The sequence below is a fragment of the Salvelinus sp. IW2-2015 genome, linkage group LG25 (genome assembly GCF_002910315.2).
Source record: "Salvelinus sp. IW2-2015 linkage group LG25, ASM291031v2, whole genome shotgun sequence".
Taxonomy (NCBI): Eukaryota; Metazoa; Chordata; class Actinopteri; order Salmoniformes; family Salmonidae; genus Salvelinus; species Salvelinus sp. IW2-2015.
This window is the reverse complement of record NC_036865.1, coordinates 14696420-14719045: the sequence shown is the minus strand read 5'-3', so window position 1 is coordinate 14719045 and position 22626 is coordinate 14696420. Positions and strand designations below refer to the sequence as shown.

Genomic DNA, 22626 nt, shown 5'->3' with positions numbered 1-22626 from the left:
TTGACACCAACAAGATGACGCCGATAGAGATGGTCCTTAGGAAACTGCAGCATTTTGTTTTTTGTATGTATTATTTCTTACATTGTTAGCCCAGAAAACCTTAAGTGTTATTACATACAGCCGGGAAGAACTATTGGATATCAGAGAAACGTCAACTTTGCAAGCACAACCAGTACTACAACCATGAATACGACTTTCCCAAAGCGGATCCTTRGCCTGCACCTACCAGGGCATTAGAACTGATTCCATAAGCCGACCCAAAACAACGCCGTCGGAGGAGGAGAGGGTGCCGGAACGGTCCTCTAGTGAGGCTTCGGATGCGCGCACACCACCCACAGCCACCACCCACAGCTTCCGAGTATATTACACGCTAATGTCCAGTCCCTAGTCAACAAAGGCAACAAAATTAGGGCAAGAGTTGCTTTCCAAAGACATATCTGAGATTGTAACATACTCTGTTTCACGGAGACATGGCTAGCTGGGAACATGCTGTCAGAGTTCGTACAGCCAATGGGATTTTCAGTGCATCACGCCAACAGGAACAAACATCTCTCTGGTAAGAAGAAGGGCGGGGGTGTATGTTTCATGATTAACAACTCATGGTGTAATTGTAGCAAAATAGAAGAACTCAAGTCCTTTTGTATACCTGACCTAGAATTCCTCACAATCAAATGCCGACCGTATTATCTCCCAAGAGAACTCTCCTCGGTTATCGTCACAGCCGTGTATTTCCCCACGCAAGCGGATGCCAAGACGGCCATCAAGTAACTTCACTGGACTTTATGCAAACTGGAAACCATATATCCTGAGGCTGCATTTATTGTAGATAGGGATTTTAACAAAGCTAATCTGAGAACAAGGCTACCTAAATTCTATCAGCATATTGATTGCAGTACACGAGCGAGTAACACACTCGACCACTGCTACTCCAAATTCTGCGATGCATACAAGTCCCTCCCCCACCCTCCTTTTGGCAAATCTGACCATGACTCCATCTTGTTGCTCCCCTCCTATAGGCAGAAACTAAAACAGGAAGCGCCCGTATTTAGGTATATCCAATGCTGGTCTGACCAATCGGATTCCACCCTTCAAGATTGCATTGATCACGTGGACTGGGATATGTTCCAGGTAGCCTCAGGCAATAACATTGACATATACGCTGACTCGGTGAGCGAGTTTATAAGGAAGTCTATAGGAGGTGTTGTACCCACTGTGACTAATAAAACCTTCCCTAACTAGAAAATGTGGATAGATGGCAGCATTTGCGCAAAACTGAAAGCACGTACCACTGCATTTAATCATGACAAGGCGACTGGAAACATGAACGAATACAAACAGTGTAGTTATTCCCTCCGGAAGGCAATCAAACAAGGAAAGCGTCAGTATAGAGACAAGGTGGAGTCGCAATTCAACGGCTCTAACATGAGAAGTATGTGGCAGGGTCTACAGACAATCATGGATTACAAAAAGAAAATCAGCCCCGTTGCGGACATCAACGTCTTGCTCCCAGACAAATTAAACAACTTCTTTGCGCGTTTTGAGGACAATACAGTGCCACCGACACGGCCCGCTACCAAAGACTGTGGGCTCTCCTCTGTGGCCGACATGAGTAAAACACTTAAACGTGTTAACCCCGCAAGTCTGTCGGCTCAGACGGCATCCCTAGCCGCATCCTCAGAGCATGCACAGACCCTGTTCCCAAGAAAGCAAAGGTAACTGAACTAAATGACTATTGCCCCGTAGAACTCACTTCTGTCATCATGATGTGCTTTGAGAGACTAGTCAAGGATCATATCACCTCCACCCTACCTGTCACCCTAGACCCACTCCAATTTGCTTACCGCCCCAATAGGTCCACAGACGACGCAATCGCCATCACACTGCACACTGCCCTATCCCATTTGGACAAGAGGAATACCTATGTAAGAATGCTGTTCATAGACTACAGCTCAGCATTCAACACCATAGTCCCCTCCAAACTCATCATTAAGCTTGAGACCCTGGGTCTCAACCCCGCCCTGTGCAACAGGGTCCTGGACAGGTGGTGAATGTAGGAAACAACATCTCCACTCCGCTGATCCTCAACACTGGGGCCCCACAAGGGTGCGTTCTCAGCCCTCTCCTGTACTCCCTGTTCACCCATGACTGCATGGCCATTTACGCCTCCAACTCAATCATCAAGTTTGCACATGACACTACAGTGGTAGGCTTGATTACCAACAATAACGAGACAGCCTACAGGGAGGAGTTGAGGGCCCTCGGGGTGTGGTAACAGGAAAATAACCTCTCACTCAATGTCAGCAAAACAAAAGAGATGATCGTGGACTTCAGGAAACAGCAAAGGGAGCACCCCCCTATCCACATTGACGGGACAGCAGTGGAGAAGGTGGAAAGTTTTAAGTTCCTCTGTGTACATATCACGGCAAACTGAAATGGTCCACGCACACAGACAGTGTGGTGAGAAGGCACATTAGATTACTTCATTCTCAAGGCCATCAGATTGTTAAACAGCCACCACTAGCACAGAGAGGTGGCTGCCTACCTACAGACTTGATATCATCGGCCACTTTAATAAATAAATACATATCTCGCATTACTCATCTCATATTTATTACTGCTTATACTGTATCCTTCATTATCTATTCTTTACTATCTATTGCATCTAGCCGCTCTGTCACTGCTCATCCAAATATTTTAACTTATATATTCTCATCCCATCCTTACTAGATTGGTGTATTATTCCTTTACTAGATTGTGTGCCCGAGGGAGTTATCCAACTGGCACCCCGTCGCGACGTTACCTGAACGCTCATCTGGCCCGCTAATCGTTAGCTGGCTTATCGGCTGCTATCTGAAAGTATATCGACAATTTTTTCTTGGGTCACTATATCTATTTTGCCAATTGGATTGATCCCTCTACCACACGGAACCCCACTAATCTACCGACGGAAACGCACGAGTGTCTAAAAATAGACCTCCATCCTATGCTATCTTGCTACCGATAGCCATCTACCCGGCCAGCTGTCTGGATCGCCGTGACCCCACCAACCTCTACTCACTGGACCCTTATTGATCACTCGATTAAGCATGCCTCTCCTTAATGTAAATTGCCTTGTCCATTGCTGTTCTGGTTAGTGTTTATTGGCTTATTTCACTGTAGAGCCTCTAGCCCTGCTCACTATACCATATCCAACCTTTCAGTTCCACCACCCACATATGCGATGACATCACCTGGTTTCAATGATGTTTCTAGAGACAATATCTCTCTCACATCACTCATACCTAGGTTTACCTCCACTGTATCACTCCTACCATACCTTTGTCTGTACATTATTCCTTGAAGCTATTTTATCGCCCCCAGAAACGTCCTTTTACTCTCTGTTCTAGACGTTCTAGACGACCAATTCTCATAGCTTTTAGCCGTACCCTTATTCCTACTCCTCCTCTGTTCCTCTGGTGATGTAGAGGGGGAATCCAGGCCCTACAGTACCTAGCTCCACTCCTATTCCCCAGGCACTCTCTTTTGATGACTTCTGTAACCGTAAAGCCTTGGTTTCATGCATGTTAACATTAGAAGCCTCCTCCCTAAGTTTGGTTTGTTCACTGCTTTAGCACACTCTGCCAACCCGGATGTTTTAGCCGTGTCTGAATCCTGGCTTAGAAAGACCACCAAAATTCTGACATTTTCATCCCCAACTACAAGATTTTCAGACAAGATAGAACGGCAAAGGGGCGGTGTTGCAATCTACTGCAAAAGATTGCCTGCAGAGTTCTGTTTTACTATCCAGGTCTGTTCCCAAACAATTTGAACTTCTACTTTTAAAAATCCACCTCTCAAAAACAAGTCTCTCACCGTTGCCGCCTGCTATAGATTCACCCTCTGCCCCCAGCTGTGTTCTGGACACCATATGTGAACTGATTGCCCCCCATCTATCTTCAGAGCTCGTGCTGCTAGGCGACCTAAATTTGAAACATGCTTAACACCCCAGCCATCCTACAATCTAAGCTGATGCCCTCAATCTCACACAAATTATCAATGAACCTACCAGGTACCACCCCAATTCCGTAAACACGGGTACCCTCATAGATATCATCCTAACCAACTTGCCCTCCAAATACACCTCTGCTGTTTTCAACCAAGATCTCAGCGATCACTGCCGCATGCCTGCATCCGTAATGGGTCAGCGGGCAAACGACCTCCACTTATCACTGTCAAACGCCCCTGAAACACTTCAGCGAAGCAGGCCTTTCTAATCGACCTGGCCGAGGTATTCCTGGAAGGATATTGATCTCTCCCGTCAGTAGAGGATGCCTGGATATTTTTTTTAAATGCCTTCCTCACCATCTTGAATAAGCCTGCCCATCAAGAAATGTAGAACCAGGAACAGATATAGCCCTTGGTTCTCTCCTGACCTGACTGCCCTTACCAACAGAAAAACATCCTATGGCGTTCTGCATTAGCATCGAACAGCCCCCGTGATATGCAACTTTTCAGGGAAGCTAGAAACCAATATACACAGGCAGTTAGAAAAGCCAAGGCTAGCTTTTTCAAGCAGAAATTTGCTTCCTGCAACACAAATTCAAAAAAGTTCTGGGCACACTGTAAAGTCCATGGAGAATAAGAACACCTCCTCCCAGCTTCCAACTGCACTGAAGATAGGACACACTGTCACACCCGACAAAACCACTATAATTGAGAATTTCAATAAGCATTTTTCTACGGCTGGCCATGCTTTCCACCTGGCTACCCCTACCCCGTCACAGCACTGCCCTCCCCTCTGCTACTCGCCCAAGCCTTCCCTATTTCTCTTTCTCCCAAATACAGTCAGCTGATGTCTGAAAGAGCTGCAAAATCTGGACCCTTACAAATCAGCCGGGCTAGATAATCTGGACCCTTTCTTTCTAAAAATATCTGCTGAAATTGTTGCCACCCCTATTACTAGCCTTTTCAACCTCTCTTTCGTGTCGTCTGAGTTCCCAAGATTGGAAAGCAGCTGCGGTTATTCCCCTCTTCAAAGGGGGGGACACTCTTGACCTAACAGCTACAGACCTATATCTATCCTACCCTGCCTTTCTAAGGTCTTCGAAAGCCAAGTCAACAAACAGATTACCGACCATTTCGAATCCCACCATACCTTCTCCGCTATGCAATCTGCGTTTCAGAGCTGGTCATGGGTGCCCCTCAGCCACGCTCAAGGTCATAAACGATATCTTAACCGCCATCGATAGGAAACAATACTGTGCAGCCGTATCATTGACCTGGCCAAGGCTTTTGACTCGTCAATCACCACATCCTCATCGGCAGACTCGACAGCCTTGGTTTCTCTAATGATTGCCTCGCCTGGTTCACCAACTACTTCTCTGATCGAGTTCAGTGTGTCAAATCGGAGGGTCTGTTGTCCGGCCTCTGGCAGTCTCTATGGGGTGCCACAGGGTTCAATTCTTGGACCGACTCTCTTCTCTGTATACACAATGATGTCGCTCTTGCTGCTGGTGATTCTCTGATCCACCTCTACGCAGACGACACTATTCTGTATACTTCCGGCCCTTCTTTTGACACTGTGTTAACAACCCTCCAGGCGAGCTTCAATGCCAACAACTCTCCTTCCGTGGCCTCCAATTGCTCTTAAATACAAGTAAAACTAAATGCATGCTCTTCAACGATCGGCCTGCACCTGCCCGCCTGTCCAACATCACTACTCTGGACGGCTCTGACTTAGAATATGTGGACAACTACAAATACCTAGGTGTCTGGTTAGACTGTAAACTCTCCTTCCAGACTCACATCAAACATCTCCAATCCAAAGTAAATCTAGAATTGGCTTCCTATTCCGCAACAAAGCATCCTCACTCATGCTGCCAAACATACCCTTGTAAAACTGACCATCCTACCAATCCTCGACTTCGGTGATGTCATTACAAAATAGCCTCCAAACCTACTCAATAATTGGATGCGAGTCGTATCACAGCTGCCATCCGTTTTGTCACAAAGCCCCATATACTACCCACCACTGCGACCTGTACACTCTCGTTGGCTGCCTCGCTTCATACTCGTCGCCAACATGTCCAGCACACAAGACCCCTAAAGCTATCTCAGTGCTGTACCATAGCGCCCTACCTGTGCGCTAGCGCACCTAGTCACAACACTCTGCCTCTACTTTGTAGCAACTCAATACCGCGATCTAAGCTTTTGCCCGTCCCACCCCACCACCCCGACTCATCCCGGATCAAACCGCCAACCCCTCCTAGACACTCACGCTCCCCACGCACAACTCACAATCAGCGCTACATGCATCCGCAGTCACCTCGCCGAACACTTCAGCACTGAGCCGCGTAACCCCCCTTTCACTCCGCTTCATCGACCATAGCACACCTACCGTAGCACGCGCTCCAGCAGTATATCTCTCTGGTCACCCCCAAAACCAATTCTTCCTTTGGCCGCCTCTCCTTCCAGTTCTCTGCTGCCAATGACTAGAATGAACTACAAAAATCTCTGAAACTGGAAACACTTATCTCCCTCACTAGCTTAAGCACCAGCTGTCAGAGCAGCTATAGATTACTGCACCTGTACATAGCCCATCTATAATTTAGCCCAAACAACTACCCTTTACCTACTGTATTTATTATTTACTTTGCTCCTTTGCACCCATTATTTCTATCTCTACTTTACACTTCTTCCACTGCAAACCAACCATTCCAGTGTTTTTTTTTTTAACTTGCTATATTGTATTTACTTCGCCACCATGCCTTTTTATATTTTTATTTATTTATATATATATTTTGTTTGCCTTCACCCCCTTATTCTCACCTCACTGTTCACATTGTACACTGCTCAAAAAAATAAAGGGAACACTTAAACAACACAATGTAACTCCAAGTCAATCACACTTCTGTGAAATCAAACTGTCCACTTAGGAAGCAACACTGATTGACAATAAATTTCACATGCTGTTGTGCAAATGGAATAGACAAAAGGTGGAAATTATAGGCAATTAGCAAGCACACCCCAAAAAAGGAGTGATTCTGCAGGTGGTGACCACAGACCACTTCTCAATTCCTATGCTCCTGGCTGATGTTTTGGTCACTTTTGAATGCTGGCGGTGCTCTCACTCTAGTGGTAGCATGAGACGGAGTGCTACAACCCACACAAGTGGCTCAGGTAGTGCAGTTCATCCAGGATGGCACATCAATGCGAGCTGTGGCAAAAAGGTTTGCTGTGTCTGTCAGCGTAGGTCCAGAGCATGGAGGCGCTACCAGGAGACAGGCCAGTACATCAGGAGACGTGGAGGAGGCCGTAGGAGGGCAACAACCCAGCAGCAGGACCGTACCTCCGCCTTTGTGCAAGGAGGTGCACTGCCAGAGCCCTGCAAAATGACCTCCAGCAGGCCACAAATGTGCATGTGTCTGCTCAAACGGTCAGAAACAGACTCCATGAGGTGTGTATGGGCCCGACGTCCACAGGTGGGGGTTGTGCTTACAGCCCAGCACCGTGCAGGACGTTTGGCATTTGCCAGAGAACACCAAGATTGGCAAATTCGCCACTGGCGCCCTGTGCTCTTCACAGATGAAAGCAGGTTCACACTGAGCACATGAGCACATGTGACAGACGTGACAGAGTCTGGAGACGCCTGGAGAATGTTCTGCTGCCTGCAACATCCTCCAGCATGACCGGTTTGGCGGTGGGTCAGTCATGGTGTGGGGTGCATTTCTTTGTGGGGCCGCACAGCCCTCCATGTGCTCGCCAGAGGTAGCCTGACTGCCATTAGGTACCGAGATAGATCCTCAGACCCCTTGTGAGACCATATGCTGACATATGCACATTTGTGGCCTGCTGGAGGTCATTTTGCAGGGCTCTGGCAGTGCACCTCCTTGCAAAGGCGGAGTAGCGGTCCTGCTGCTGGGTTGTTGCCCTCCTACGGCCTCCTCCATGTCTCCTGATGTACTGGCCTGTCTCCTGGTAGCCCTCCATGCTCTGGGAACTACGCTGACAGACACAGCAAACCTTTTTGCCACAGCTCGCATTGATGTGCCATCCTGGATGAACTGCACTACCTGAGCCACTTGTGTGGGTGTAGACTCCGTCTCATGCTACCACTAGAGTGAGAGCACCGCCAGCATTCAAAAGTGACCAAAACATCAGCCAGGAAGCATAGGAATTGAGAAGTGGTCTGTGGTCACCACCTGCAGAATCACTCCTTTTTTGGGGGTGTCTTGCTAATTGCCTATAATTTCCACCTTTTGTCTATTCCATTTGCACAACAGCATGTGAAATTTATTGTCAATCAGTGTTGCTTCCTAAGTGGACAGTTTGATTTCATAGAAGTGTGATTGACTTGGAGTTACATTGTGTTGTTTAAGTGTTCCCTTTATTTTTTTGAGCAGTGTATATAAACTTATTTTTCACTGTATTATTGACTGTATGTTTGTTTTACTCCATGTGTAACTATGTGTTGTTGTATGTGTCGAACTGCTTGCTTTATCTTGGCCAGGTCGCAATTGTAAATGAGAACATATTCTCAATTTGCCTACCTGCTTATTAAATAAAGGTGAAATAAATAAATAAATAAAAAATTAGGTTCAAATCAAATCATATAACATTTTATTTGTCACATACACATGGTTAGCAGATGTTAATGCGAGTGTAGCGAAATGCTTGTGCTTCTAGTTCCGACAATGCAGTAATAACCAACGAGTAATCTAACCTAACAATTCCCATTGTGGAATTTGTTAGATATTAGGTTTTGTTGAAGAATTTTTAGATATTACCTGTTACGTACTGCTGCACTGTCGGAAAGAAAGCTTGTATTATAAGGAGGATGGGATCTACCCAGATCATTTGGGTTCCTGGATCTTTTCACAGCATTATAAGGCTGCGTTGAGACAATGACTTATCAATGACCCAAGTCCAGATAATTGAATCCCTACCATTGTGTCGCTGAGTTATCATAATGCTTCCGCAAATGTACATTATCCTAGGGAKGTTGGAAGACACAATGTAAGTAACCTAATTTATGTCCCTCTTACTGCCCTGAATGCCTCTGCTGATCCTACAGCTATTGTATGCAGTAATCATGTGCCTATGAACCAGAGTTATACTGTTAACACTGAGGTGGTGTGCGCTAACAGGAAGTCCACTGTGTGCAGCTCCCTCTGCACAAACATAAATAACCTGAGCATGTCTACCTCTGCTAAGCTTCCAAGTAAAGCAAGAAAAACTATCAAGAATCCCAGAAAAGTGTTACAAATAGCGCACATTAACATATGTAGCTTAAGAAACAAGCTTCATGAAATCAATAATTTGCTAGCAACAGATGACATTCATATTCTGACAATCTCTGAAACTCACTTAGATAATACATTTGATGATACAGTGGTAGCAATACATGTTTATAAGATCTACAGAAAGTATAGAAATGCCAAAGGTGGAGGTGTGGCTGTTTATATTCAGAACCACATTGCTGTAAAGCTTAGAGAGGATATCATGTTAAATACTGTTGAAGTAATATGGCTACAGGTTCACCTGCCTCACCTAAAGCCCATTCTGATGGGAAGCTGCTATCGACCATCAAGTGCTAACAGTCAGTATCTGGATAACATGTGTGAAATGATTGATAATGTATGTGATATTTTCTGAGTGATTTAAATATTGACTGGCTTTCATTAGGCTGTCCCCTCAAGAGAAAGTTTCAAACTGTAACTAGTGCCTGCAACCTGTTTCAGGTTATTAATCAACCTACCAGGGTAGTTGCAAACAGCACAGGAATGAAATCATCAACATGTATTGATCACATCTTTACTAATTCTGCAGAAATTTGTTTGAAAGTAGTATCCAAATCCATTTAATGTAGTGATCACAATATAGTAGTCATATCTATAGGAAAACCAACGTTCCAAAGGCTGCACCTAATATAGTGTATAAGAGGTCATACAATACGTTTTGTAGTGATTCCTATGTTGTTGATGTAAATAATATTTGTTGGTCCGTGGTGTGTAATGAGGAGCAACCAGATGCTGCACTTGAAACATTTATGAAAATGCTTATCCCAGTTACTAATAAGCATGCACCCATGTCTGGCTGTATAACCGATTGGCAAACGTACTGCAAATTGAGAAATCATGTGAGTAAACTGAATAAAAAGAAGAATGAACTAAACTATGAAAGATAAATMACATAAGAAAGATAAATGACAAATAATGTGTCAGGACCCGGTTACGAACTCGGGTCTCCGGTGTGAGAAACAGTCACTTAGTAAGCTGAGCCACTAATAGTCGGCAGAACCCAGAAGATGAGGCAGACACAGCAGTACTTGAGACGGTGAATTTAATAAAGTAAAAAGGAAAAGATCTTCAGGCAAAAAATATAAATCCACAACGTCAAAAGTAATTCCAAGAGAAAAAATTTKAATCCTCCAAGAAACAAGGAAAATCCACAAAGTGGTAAGAACAGCAGGGAAAAAACAAACCTCAAAAGAATAATCAAAAATAAACAAGAACAAAACCAGAGTACCTCAAGAAAGACCAACAGGAGAAACAAAAGTTCACAGCATGGCTGGGGCTGGGTGCTAACATTCAAACACAGAGCAAAGAACTGAGGAACACTAAGGGTTTAAATACATACAAGGGAAATGAGGCACAGGTGCAAATAATAACTGGAACAAGGGAAAAACAAAAGGGTCAAAAAAGCACAATGGGGGCATCTAGTGACCAAAACCTGAACAATCCTGGCCAAATCCTGACAGAATGATAGTAAAAAGCTTTGGAGCACCTTAAATTACATTTTGGGCAAAAAGTCAATCTCTGTGCCACCATTAATTTAATCATATGGCTCATTCATCACAAAACCCACTGATATTGACGACTACTTTAATGATTTTTTCCTTAGCAAGATTAGCTAATAGCTAATAGACATGCCAGCAAAAAACACTGACACAACATATCCAAGTATATCTGACCAAATTATGAAAGACAAGCATTGTAATTTTAAAAGTAAGTGTGGAAGAAGTGAAACAATTATTGTTGTCTATCACCAATGAAAAGCCACCGGGGTCTGACATCTTGAAAGGAAAATTACTGAAAATAATAGCGGACGATATTGCCATTGCTATTTGCTATATCTTCAATTTAAGTCTACTAGAAAGTGTGTGCTCTCAGGCCTGGAGGGAAGTAAAAGTTATTTCCATACCTAAGAATAGTAAAGCCCCCTTTACTGGCTCAAATAGCCGACCAATCAGCCTGTTACTAACCCTTAGTAAACTTTTGGAAAAAATATGATCTGTGTACAGCATACTTGAATGCTGTACTGATTATGATGAGCAAATGCTAAGCTATTTGCCAGCTATTTGTGGTGCCATGTTTGTTGACATCATACAATGCATTCTGTTTGTCACGTAAGCGTTGTCAGACCAAAGATGTTATAACAAGGGATAGTTCACTTGACTGACTTATGGTGCTTTCAAGACAACTGTGAAATCGGTAAAATCATGACGTCAATGAACTTCAGGTCGAAAATTCGGAGCTTTAGAAAGTTAATGCCAAGTTGGATGACCATTCAAAACAATTTTTCCCAGTCGGAGCTCATTTTTTCCAGAGTTCCCAGTTGTGATTTTGGTACCTTAGGGTTGCCAGCTCAGACGTTTATTTTTATTTAGCGTATAAACTTATTGTGTTTGCCCCCCGTTTATTGATAAATCCTACATCATAGTAATATTTCCTGCATCATATCCCCCCACGATATCTTCCCCCATTTCTACCCTCCAAGGACTTGAAACCCTCTCACCAAATTAAATTAACCCCCCCATAAACCGCTCTAAAATGGTTTCATTCCTGTTTTGTTTCGCGCTACGGTTAGGCTAGGCAGTACGCTTGTATTTGATGTGATGATCTGTGAGGTGAAAACATTTTAATGCTTTGTGATTTTAGAACAAGTACATCGACGATTTGTAATATGCTGAAAAGAGGCTAAACTAAATTCATATTTTTCAGGCAATGAGCGCAGCCATCTTTGACTTTGTTTATTTGTGTCTTATAGTGAATGGAATTCTGAGATTAGGGAGTTTTCGCTTGTCAAACGTAAACAAACATGGCTGCCATCATAAAGAATTTAGCTGCTGTTAGCTTAGCTGACACATATTTATTTTCTATACAACATTATATTAGTATCTTGTGCTCACCAGAGATGTAGTACATTGTAAACTAGTCTAGCTGTTAGGTCGCTAACTTATGTTTCGTTTTTTTGTCAGTGCAACCTGTTATTTAGACTGGTTTATGGAATGAGTTTGGCTGTGGATGTCTTCTGTGTGATGCTTGGATAATGAAGTTCGCATTTATCTTTTACAATAAAAGGTCAAATTGAGGAATAAAGTTTAAGACCTTTATTTTCCATCAGTGCAAAAAAATATTTAGATGCTGTTCAGACAACAATGGTGTTTAGACGCATTCTTAACAGCACTATCAACAAGGCAGGTCCTACAGGTCCTAGTTTTGTCGCACCTGGACTACTGTTCAGTCGTGTGGTCAGGTGCCACAAAGAGGGACTTAGGAAAATTGCAATTGGCTCAGAACAGGGCAGCACGGCTGGCCCTTGGAGGTACACAGAGAGCTAACATTAATAATATGCATTAATAATATGTCAATATCATCCTGGCTCAAAGTGGATAGAATCCATCACTACTTACTTGTATTTGTGAGAGGTATTGACATGTTGAATGCACCGAGCTGTCTGTTTGAACTACTGGCACAGAGCTCGGACACCCATGCATACCCCACAAGACATGCCACCAGAGGTCTCTTCACAGTCCCCAAGTCCCCAGAACGGACTATGGGAGGTGCACAGTAACTTCATAGATCCATGACTACATGGAACTCTATTCCACATCAAGTAACAGTAAAATTAGATTAAAATAAACAGATACAAATACACCTTATGGAACAGCGGGGACTGTGAAGCAAAACAAACACACTATAAAATACGCACTATACACACACATACACATGGATTTTGTGTTTTAGATATGTGTTAGTAGAGTAGGGGCCTGAGGGCACACCCTTAATATGTTAAAATTATATAACTTCGTTAATTTTGGCAGCAGCTAATGGGGATCCATAATAAATACAAATACAAATAAACAGAGGAGAGAAGAGGCTTCTGAAATGAGACACCAGGCGAGATTGTAAAACCCAAACCCAGCTGAGCCGAGGCCACTACAACAGCAGGACTGATAATCAGAAGTTCTGACCCAGGTAGCCGGACCAAAACGCACACAGCAGTCAGTGATGTTAAGTAGTGGTGTGTGTGTGTCTGTGTGCGTGCGTYCGTGCATGCATCTGTGTGTGTGATGTGATACATTCTCCATTATCAGAGGGGCTATCCAGTCCTGATGCTCTGTATTATAATTCATTCACTGTCACAATGGGGACTGCTGCACTTTGATGTAGCACTGGTACTAGATGGAGTCCTGATTGTACTGCGCTGCAGTGCTGATTCAGAAGGGTTGGGTTAAATGCGGAAGACACATTTCAGTTGAATGCATTCAGTTGTACAACTGACTAGGTACCCCCCTTTCCTCTTACCTCATATCAGCCCAAAATAACGTTCTGATCAAAGACCCTCTGCATTTCAAACGATGGCCATGCCACTGTATTTGACTCAAACAACTCACATATGAGCAGAGCACATTCCACCCACATGTCTATTCACTAGAGGTGTGTGTGTTTGCATGCGTGCGTGCATGTGTGTGTGTGTCTACGTGTGTGAGGGCAGACTCTCTTTGTGTTATCTCTCTTTGCTTATTTAACAAAAGACTTCACTATGTAAGTATCATTTCTGATGCATACGTAAATTCAGTCTGGCCATATCTGTTGAGCACTCTTGTCTGAGTGTGCCAGAGCGCAGAATAACTGATGCATTTATAAGCGCACAACACCCGTTGAATATGGCCGGTGTCGGTAAACGTCGGCAAAAAACGTAATGAAATTGTTGCCAGCAGCACAGTTACAGCCACCAATGCTCTGGATAACATGAAAACTGCCTAACTATCTCTGCTAGTGCGAGTAAAATGGTCAGTGGGGTGTTCTCTCAACTGCAGTGTCTAATTTACAGTAGCTATTACAGCAAAAAAATACCATGCAATTGTTTGAGGATAGTGCACAACAACAAACCACTTTTATCAAGGCAACTGGTTTGATACATTCACCTCTGACAGTACATTCAGTAATATTGCTCTGATTTGTCATCCTGACATTATGACCAGACCGAACACGTCGCGTGTGCGAGCTTCGCAAAATAAATATAGAAATCCATGTTATTCAATTATTGCATGCACACTGCTCGCGCGCGCCAACGAGCGTCTGCGACGCCAAGAGCTAAAATAGCAGTCATTCCTATTTCTGACGCAGATCGCGCTGAAAGTCCTGCCTCTCCCATCTCCTCATTGGTTTATAGAAGCAGGTACCCACTTGCCATCTCCTCATTGGTTATACCCACGTGGGCGATTGAAAGACGAACTTTGTTGCCGGTTGTCGTGGTATACTATGAAAGTTTAGATGCGATCCCCATATAAGTTCAAAGATGAAAAAGCCTGGAAGGAGGAGAGATGACTAGAAACGATTCGGTTGGCCGTTTTATGTGTGGGTTAATTGTCGGAGTAGAGGTCATTGTGCAATTCAGGTAAAATAACAACTCAATGTTTATATCCCAGGACAAATTAGCTAGCAACAGCAAGCTAGCTAAATAGGACAAATTAACGTTAGCTAGCAAGTGCACGCTAACTAGCTAAATTGCCATACATGTTTAATGCTTTTTGACCTGTCCCCAAATTAATGTCATTGATTCAGAGTTTGTTTTGATATTTTAACCTGCGTGTCGTGATCGCGTTTGGTGTGGGGGGGCAAAATACATTTATGCACGATAGCGCACGATGGCGAACGCGCGGAGCCGGTTTGGGTTCCGTGTGAGGTTCCCAGAGATACAATGTAGCGTAGTTTTGTTTAATAAAATCAATTTTTATACCGTAACACAATCCATGTTGTACAGAGCGTTTTGAATGAATTCTGACTCTTTCAACTTGCAACAAAACAATCTATGAAATCTAAATGGCTAAACTTTGTTTCACCCAGTCAAGTTTGGTTTCTGTGCAATCCTCAGACACTCTAGAAGGCAACCAAACGTTGATTCATCATTTTACATTACGTATTGGTTACACAACACGTCTATTAGCTCATGAAGGACAGCCATCARTACGCACCAATGAGACGGGTGGGGTTCACTTGATTGACAGTCTCTTGGTTCAATGACCACCTATCATTTTGAAACATAGCTAGCTAGATAGCCAATGAGCTGGGCTTTACATGAGTATGTGATTTCTCAAAACTTAAAAAGTACAACATGGCTACTCAGAGTATAAACGCTGAATCGAACTTCAAGTATACACTTTTGGATGAGATTATTGTAGAAATTGACCGGGAGAGCGACACGAGGAGTCCTGCGCGCAAGAAAGATTGGAAGGAGAAGGTAACCTTACTTTTTTAGATCGGTAAGTAAAATATGTTTTTGCTTCTTGTGCTAATCCATTTTTTAAAAATGGTTTCATATTCATGTAAGATATTTGTATTTGATTTCTATATATGTTTATATAATATATAGACCTGAGGCATACAATATATTAGTATAGTCTATGCATCTTATTGCCTATTGATCCACATATTTCATTATAGTGATTGTGTTCCCCATACTCTATATAATATACATGTTTATAGATATGTGTTGTGTATTTGATGTATTGATGCAGTGCTCACCCCCTGCAAAAAAATAAATAAAGGTTAAATAAAATAAGTAACAGTAAACTTGTGTTCTAACAGATTRTTTCAATAGTGGTAGGGAGTAAGATGACTTGTGGGAGTCAACTTCCAACACCACATTCAAGTCCATCCCCCACTCATTCAAATGTAGGAACTGGCTTCTCCAGTCTGACCCCTCTGCTCTCTCTAGCTCCACACTCACCCCACCCGGCCATCTAGAGGTGTGAAGGTAAGTACCTTTTTTGTAGCGAAGCTAATGATCCATCATGTATTACATTTCTGGGAGTGTGTAAACTTAACTGTTTTATTACCATAGAATTTTTGTATGTTCTCTATAGTTATGTACTTGGGAATTTATCAGTTGACCAATTCGGCCACTTGGGTACATTTGGGCAAACTCATGAGGGACACCTGGGAGACTTGATACAAAATATTATGTAGAGCTCTCATTCTTGAATGTATCAGTCTGAAACTTTGCACGCACACTGCCACCCTCTTGTGGACAACATCTAAAGTAGATTCCTAGGTCAATGTATGGCCTTTATTTTGCATTTCAAAGATGATGCAAAAAACAAACAAAAAACAAGTTTACCAGGTCTAACGTGCTATATACTCCTACATTAATTTCACATTTCCACAAACTTCAAAGTGTTTCCTTTCAAATAGTATCAAGAACATGCATGTCCTTGCTTCAGCTCCTGAGGTACTGGCAGTTAGATTTCAGGCCTGCTGTGCAAAAGCAGCCTCCTCTACACTGGACTTAAAGGCTGTCATTACAGGAGCTTAGATACACACCTTATCTTCACACACACACAACAGCGACTGACTCTGCCATGACTGGGCTCCTCTGAGACACACACACACACACACACACTCTGGTTGCCATTCTGCTGTGTTGCCATGGCCGTCCCAACTGTGGACCACAGATTAGGAAGGAAAATGAGAGGGGTGATATTCTATTGAAAGGGTCAAGCATAGGAAGACGTGGGCAGTCACACACACACACACAACACACACACACCACACACCACACACACACACACACACACACACACACACACACATACAAACACACATACAAACACACACATAGAATCCACCTTCACACACACAGACAGCCATGATGTCCCTCCACGCCTGTTACTCGGTCTTATTGACAGGGTTGCTAGGGCAAGCTGTGCCAAGCGATGTGTTGGGGTCTAATTATAGTGTGTGTGTGTGTGTGTGTGTGTGTGTGGGTGCTTGTGAGCCTCACGCAGGGAGACACTGGAGGACATACGTCCAAAGCTCCGGAAACGGGCTGATGCAGAGGGTACAGTGAATGAGAAAGCGAGGGAGAGGGAGGTAGGGAGAGACCAAGGGCAGACACGCATTTGTAACAGGTAGGTATGGATCATATCACTGAGGCTATCACCCCACAGCACAGACCAGATAAACCCATTGTAATCAGCATCAAAGCACTTTGTAACACACAGGCCTATTCTACAGACAGATAGAGCTAACAATTTGGGTCTAACTGCAGACGAACCACACAGTCAGGTACTGAAGCAGACTTAGCTAAATACAAAACAAACATATCAAAACAAACTAACATCTCAGTACTAATTCTAGTTTCAGCCTGGTCGGTAATTTACTAAGTCTGAAGAGAACCCAGTCACTTACTGGACATCCTGCAATGATCCAGCCACGCAGTGAAAACGCTCAGGGACGGTCTTCCACTCCTTGGCCATCTTGACCATGCCGCCAGCGTCCAGCACACCGTAACCAAACAGGTGGTTGAACTCCAGGCCCACGCCGTTCCTCCGCCACTGGTGCACCTCGTCATGAAGCTGGTTCCTCTTTGAGGTCAGCACAGACAGGTGCTGCATGTCCCTCCATGTCAGGTTGGGGCTGTGGGGTGTGGAGGGGAGAGGAGAGTTATATGTGTGTACCAGGTGGACACAGGTGTCTGATCAGGCATTATGTTTATAATATACGCGTTCAACACTACAGTACTTCACAGACAGGGGCAGTAGATGATAACATGTTAATGAATCTATTCTATTCACCTTGAGTACCACCCATCCACAGCACAGTACAGGAAATTATCAGATGGAGTGGAGCGGCAGGTAGCCTAGTGGTTAGCGTGCTGGACTAGTTACCGAAAGGCTGCAAGATCGAATCCCCGAGCTGACAAGGTAAAAATCTGTCGTTCTGCCCCTTAACAAGGCAAATAACCCACTGTTCCTAGGCCGTCATTGAAAAAAAGAATTTGTTCTTAATTGATTTGCCTAGTTAAATAAAGGTAAAATAAATCAAATCCAGCAAATCATGTGCTACATCTCCTTCTAGGTCACAAAGTAAGGGAAATGATCAACACATCCAATAGAAGAGACTGAATGGATTCTGGTGCATTTTGTCATAAAAGTGATGATTGGAATGAAGGTCTGATCTCTTGATACACTTTGATGATAACGCCTCAGATGTGTGAACATTAAAGGGTCTGCTTTGAGACGGCTGGCAGCACGTCTCTACTGCTTATCTCTACTGTGGAACAACAGTTTTATTCTGTGCTGACTCACTGAATCCTGACACCACACAGTCCAAGTGTGTTTGGCCAGTAAAAAGGGTCTCGGCACTCAATAACACACACCAGCTTTATACTTCTAGCCAGTGCTAGCATCCGCTGCCCCTGACACTAACATCATTATTGTGTGTTAAGCAAACAGCTTCTCTTTACACAGTCCTGGTCTGTGCCATTGGCTAATGGCATAGAGAACAAAAACACCAGCCCTTAATATGACAAAAAGGCTGTCTGAGTTAAAAGGATTGAAAACGATTGGGGACAGTGGGTGAAACCTGTCTAGAAACCCTTGCACTTGCATCTTGTACGTGAGATAGAATGTTCAGAATATACWACTTTTATATATTTTTTTGGTCTTCCGGGAGCAGCTGGAGCCTGGCCTAGCTCTGGTCTGAGGCAGGACTCCACTCTACATGCTCCCATAGTATCTAAAGTAACTATCAAGTCAAATCTATTATATTATTCAGATCAAATGTGCCATTTGACTTCATTAGCATATGTTTTACATTTTCGAGACCATAAGGACCAAATTAGGCTAAGTTTTCACATCGGCAGTGAATTCATGATGTATGAAATGAAAGACTTGTAAATGTTGCTGTTGCCACAGTGTAATCTTTGTTGAACATAATAAAACCCCAAAACAAAACGATGCATTATTAATTATGGATTTTATCATCGTCTAAATGGGCTGAGGTATTTGTCCGGTTCACTCGGCAACATGGTGACATACGCGTCCCGGCTGGCTATGCTGGGAGAACACTCCACCATCATCTTACATCACCAGCTAGCGCTGAGTCGCTCTGGTTCATGTATATGGGCCATTCGGTCATTTATAAAACATGAACGTGCACTTTGGGCCAAATCTACAATAGAAACCTTGTGTTTCAGCCATGTAACGAGGTATAAAGAACACACGCCGGGCCAAATATGATTTGTATCCCTGGCACGAACACAGAGACTTAGTAATAACTGGGCAAGACAACAAACAACTTTCCCTTTTATTCATGGGGTAGGTCTGTTGGCTTAATGGAAGCTTTGTTTAATAAATGATTCTGTGAAGAGGGAAGATATGAAATGTTCTTGAGAGAAGGATAGAAACAAAGGGGGGAGAGTGGGAGAGAAAGACATTGAAGGGAATAGGTCGTATGTAATGACACAGCCAAGGTTTCAGTCAGTGTGGAGCTGAAGTTATGAAACACATCTCGTCCATGTTAACAGAGTTAGAACAGCCATATTCTCCTCTGATTGTAAGACCTTCAGACACTGACCAGTAATGTGTGTGTGTGTGTGTGTGTGTGTGTACATACTTGGCCTCCAATGCCAAGGCAAACACTCCGGCTGCTTCAGGAGCTGCTGCTGATGTTCCAGAGTGGCGCAGGGTGCAGTTTCCATATAGGTCCGTGGTGGCCTGGTATAACACAACCATGGAAGACTGTAATCATATCAGTGGGATAACAACATCCAATGAGAGGAGTGGAGGGGAAAGTGGAGAAGAGAAGACTTCAAAAATGCAAATGATTCAGTAAACATGTGATTCATAATGTGTAATTTAATTACAGATAATCAGAGATTATATACAATTAGTCAGAGAGAGAGAGAGAAGCACACGAGGGAATTCCTGTCTCTCTCAACCGCCATTGGCTTCCTGGTGAAAGTCAAAATACCAAATACGGTTCTTATATTGGAGAGAGACATCTCTTGAAAATCAATACACTGAGAGGGGGATTTATTTGTCAGAATATTCTCTATGATTGAGTAGCCTTGACTGAACACATATTAATGAAATTGTATTTATATAGTGTTTTCTTAAAAAGTTGCCTACGAATTACAGAACAACAAAACAACAGAAGAACAAGCTACCGTGTGGCAAAGTGGCAAGAGAAAACTCAAAAGAGTGAGTGAAAGGGATTAGTATGACCAGAATGACTGTAGTATGACCATCAAGGTCAGATGGTCTTTTATCTCTAGATATCTCTCTCTCTCTATATATATATATATATATATATATATATCTCTCATAGCATTTATCTAAGGCACAGATGATTCACACATTGTCTTGTGATAACTCTGCCCGGTGACACAATTCCCCAGATAAATACTGAAATAACAACAAAGCAGACAGTTGTAGCCCATATGTCTCTGCTAATCATTGTCCCAATCCTCTACTCTGATGACAGATATGAAACAGTCACAGGGTTGTTGAGCAACTGGCTTGTCTTCTAGACCCACAGATCATTTCAGGGACAGAGTTTGTTCTCGATATATCTTCTATGTATTCTAAAATGAACAATAACCTGAACAAATCCCAGACCACATACAATCTACAAATGGGGAACAATAGTAAAATGTACTGTGTCTAGTCTACATCTTCCTTATAGTAAAATCCTATTTTATACTTGTATGTCCTGTTTGACAGTAAGCAGAGATGAAAAGGGTTTAACAATCTCCCTCCTTCCAATCCTCTTTTCTATCTTCTTTTATTATCCATGAAAACTAGACCATGAGGAGACATTAATCAGGGACCACTAGATTGTGAGCTGTCTATCTCAGTGCCTGATACTTCGAGGACCCCAGATGTTCTTTGTTACACTGTGTTAGAAAGAGCGATGTATAACTGATCACACATCTGCCCCCTCAATCTCCACCTGATATTTCACACCCCCAGTGAAATCACAGGCTTATAACCTTCCCTGTCTCATCCCAGAGCTTTTCTTCTGCTGAATGGGCTGACATACATTGAAATAAGGAATAGATTGAGTGCCATGTTTCCATCTCTGGGGATTGTTCAAATGAAAGAGAATAGAACAATCCCTCAATCAATCACAGAGAAAGACTGCATACAACTAAGGACAGGTATTCAGTCTTCAGTGAATAGTTAATGTCTCATAACGACACAGAACAATGGAAAGTTGGCTGAAAAGACCATATCATTATGCAACCTTGTCTTTGTAGGGTCGGATTCAGGGATAGAAATCGTATAAATCTGAGCACTCAGTGTACTCAATGTYCTCAGACTGAGGATAACAATGAGATGAACTTGGTCAACCACACACACATTTTTTATTTTTCTCTCTCTGTCTTTCACACTCTTTCTCACACACTCACCACGCCAGCTTCAGGGTTCCTCTTGCGCCCATTGCTGAAGGTGGATGCGAGGGTGGAGGAGCAGCTCTCGTCGTACAGAGCCGTACGACCATCGTTGATTGCTGAGTTGATGGAGATGGTCCACATGCTGGAGGCGTAACCGTCACAGTTACAGTCGTCATAGCTACCGCCGTCTCCAGATGCCCACACGTAGATACTGCCTTTCCCTCCTCGGCCCTACGAGACAACACATCAACTGACTTCAGGATGTGTGATAGTGGTAGAAACAGTGGTAGTGGTAGTGGAAGCAGTACATTAGCAGTAGTGCTGTAGTAGTAAAACTAGTTACATTATTTTACAATGTTCCAACAATTATCATACAAACTGCTAATAATGATGATTACAATCATGCTATCCTGAAAAAAGATATAAACGCAACATGCAACAATTTAGAACATTTTACTGAGTTACAATTCCTAGAAGGATATCAGTCAATAGAAATAAATAAATGAGTCCATAATCTATGGATTTCACATCGCTGGGCAGGGGTGCAGCCATGGGTGGGCCTGGGAGGACATAGGCCCACCCACTTGGGAGCCAGCACCAGCCAATCAGAATACGTTTTTCTCAAAGGCCTTAATTACAGACAGAAATACTTCTCAGCCCCACGTGGTCTGTGGTTGTGAGGCCGGTTGGACGTACTGCCAAATTCTCTAAAACTGACATGGTAGAGAAATTAACATTAAATTATCTGTCAACAGCTCTGTTGGACATTCCTGCAGTCAGCATGACAATTGCACGCTCCCTCAAAACTGTGGCATTGGGTTGTGTGACAAAACTGCACATTTTAGAGTGACCTTTTATTGTCCCCAGCACAAGGTGCACCTGTGAAATGATCTTGCAATGTCTTTCAACATGATCCAAAAGTTAATGTTGAATGAATAATGAATAATGTAAATCATGCAAATATAACTTGTCTGTGTAAGCAGTTTATAAGAGAACTAATGGGACTGCCCCGGCGGAGCTCCCCACCAACGTGTAATATGGTGCATTAAGTTTGTTGGAACCTCTCCAGCTCCACCTCTCATAACTTTCATATAAAATAATTGCCTTCCACAATGCAACGCTCACAATACTTTTCATATGATTCTCTTCTCATTTGTTTAAATACATTTGACTGTCACT

General features: G+C 43.2%; 1 protein-coding gene across 1 annotated transcript in view; it reads right to left on the bottom strand.

The window, feature by feature from the left end:
• The window catches only part of pcsk2 (proprotein convertase subtilisin/kexin type 2), an 89468-nt gene that overhangs the window by 10028 nt on the left and 56814 nt on the right, over window positions 1–22626 (bottom strand). The window contains exons 9-11 of the mRNA XM_023970445.2: window positions 21463–21678; window positions 19665–19765; window positions 17457–17684 (exon numbers count right to left, since the gene is read on the bottom strand). Coding sequence (XP_023826213.1) covers window positions 17457–17684; window positions 19665–19765; window positions 21463–21678 — 545 coding nt within the window. The remainder of the gene's footprint in view (window positions 1–17456; window positions 17685–19664; window positions 19766–21462; window positions 21679–22626) is intronic.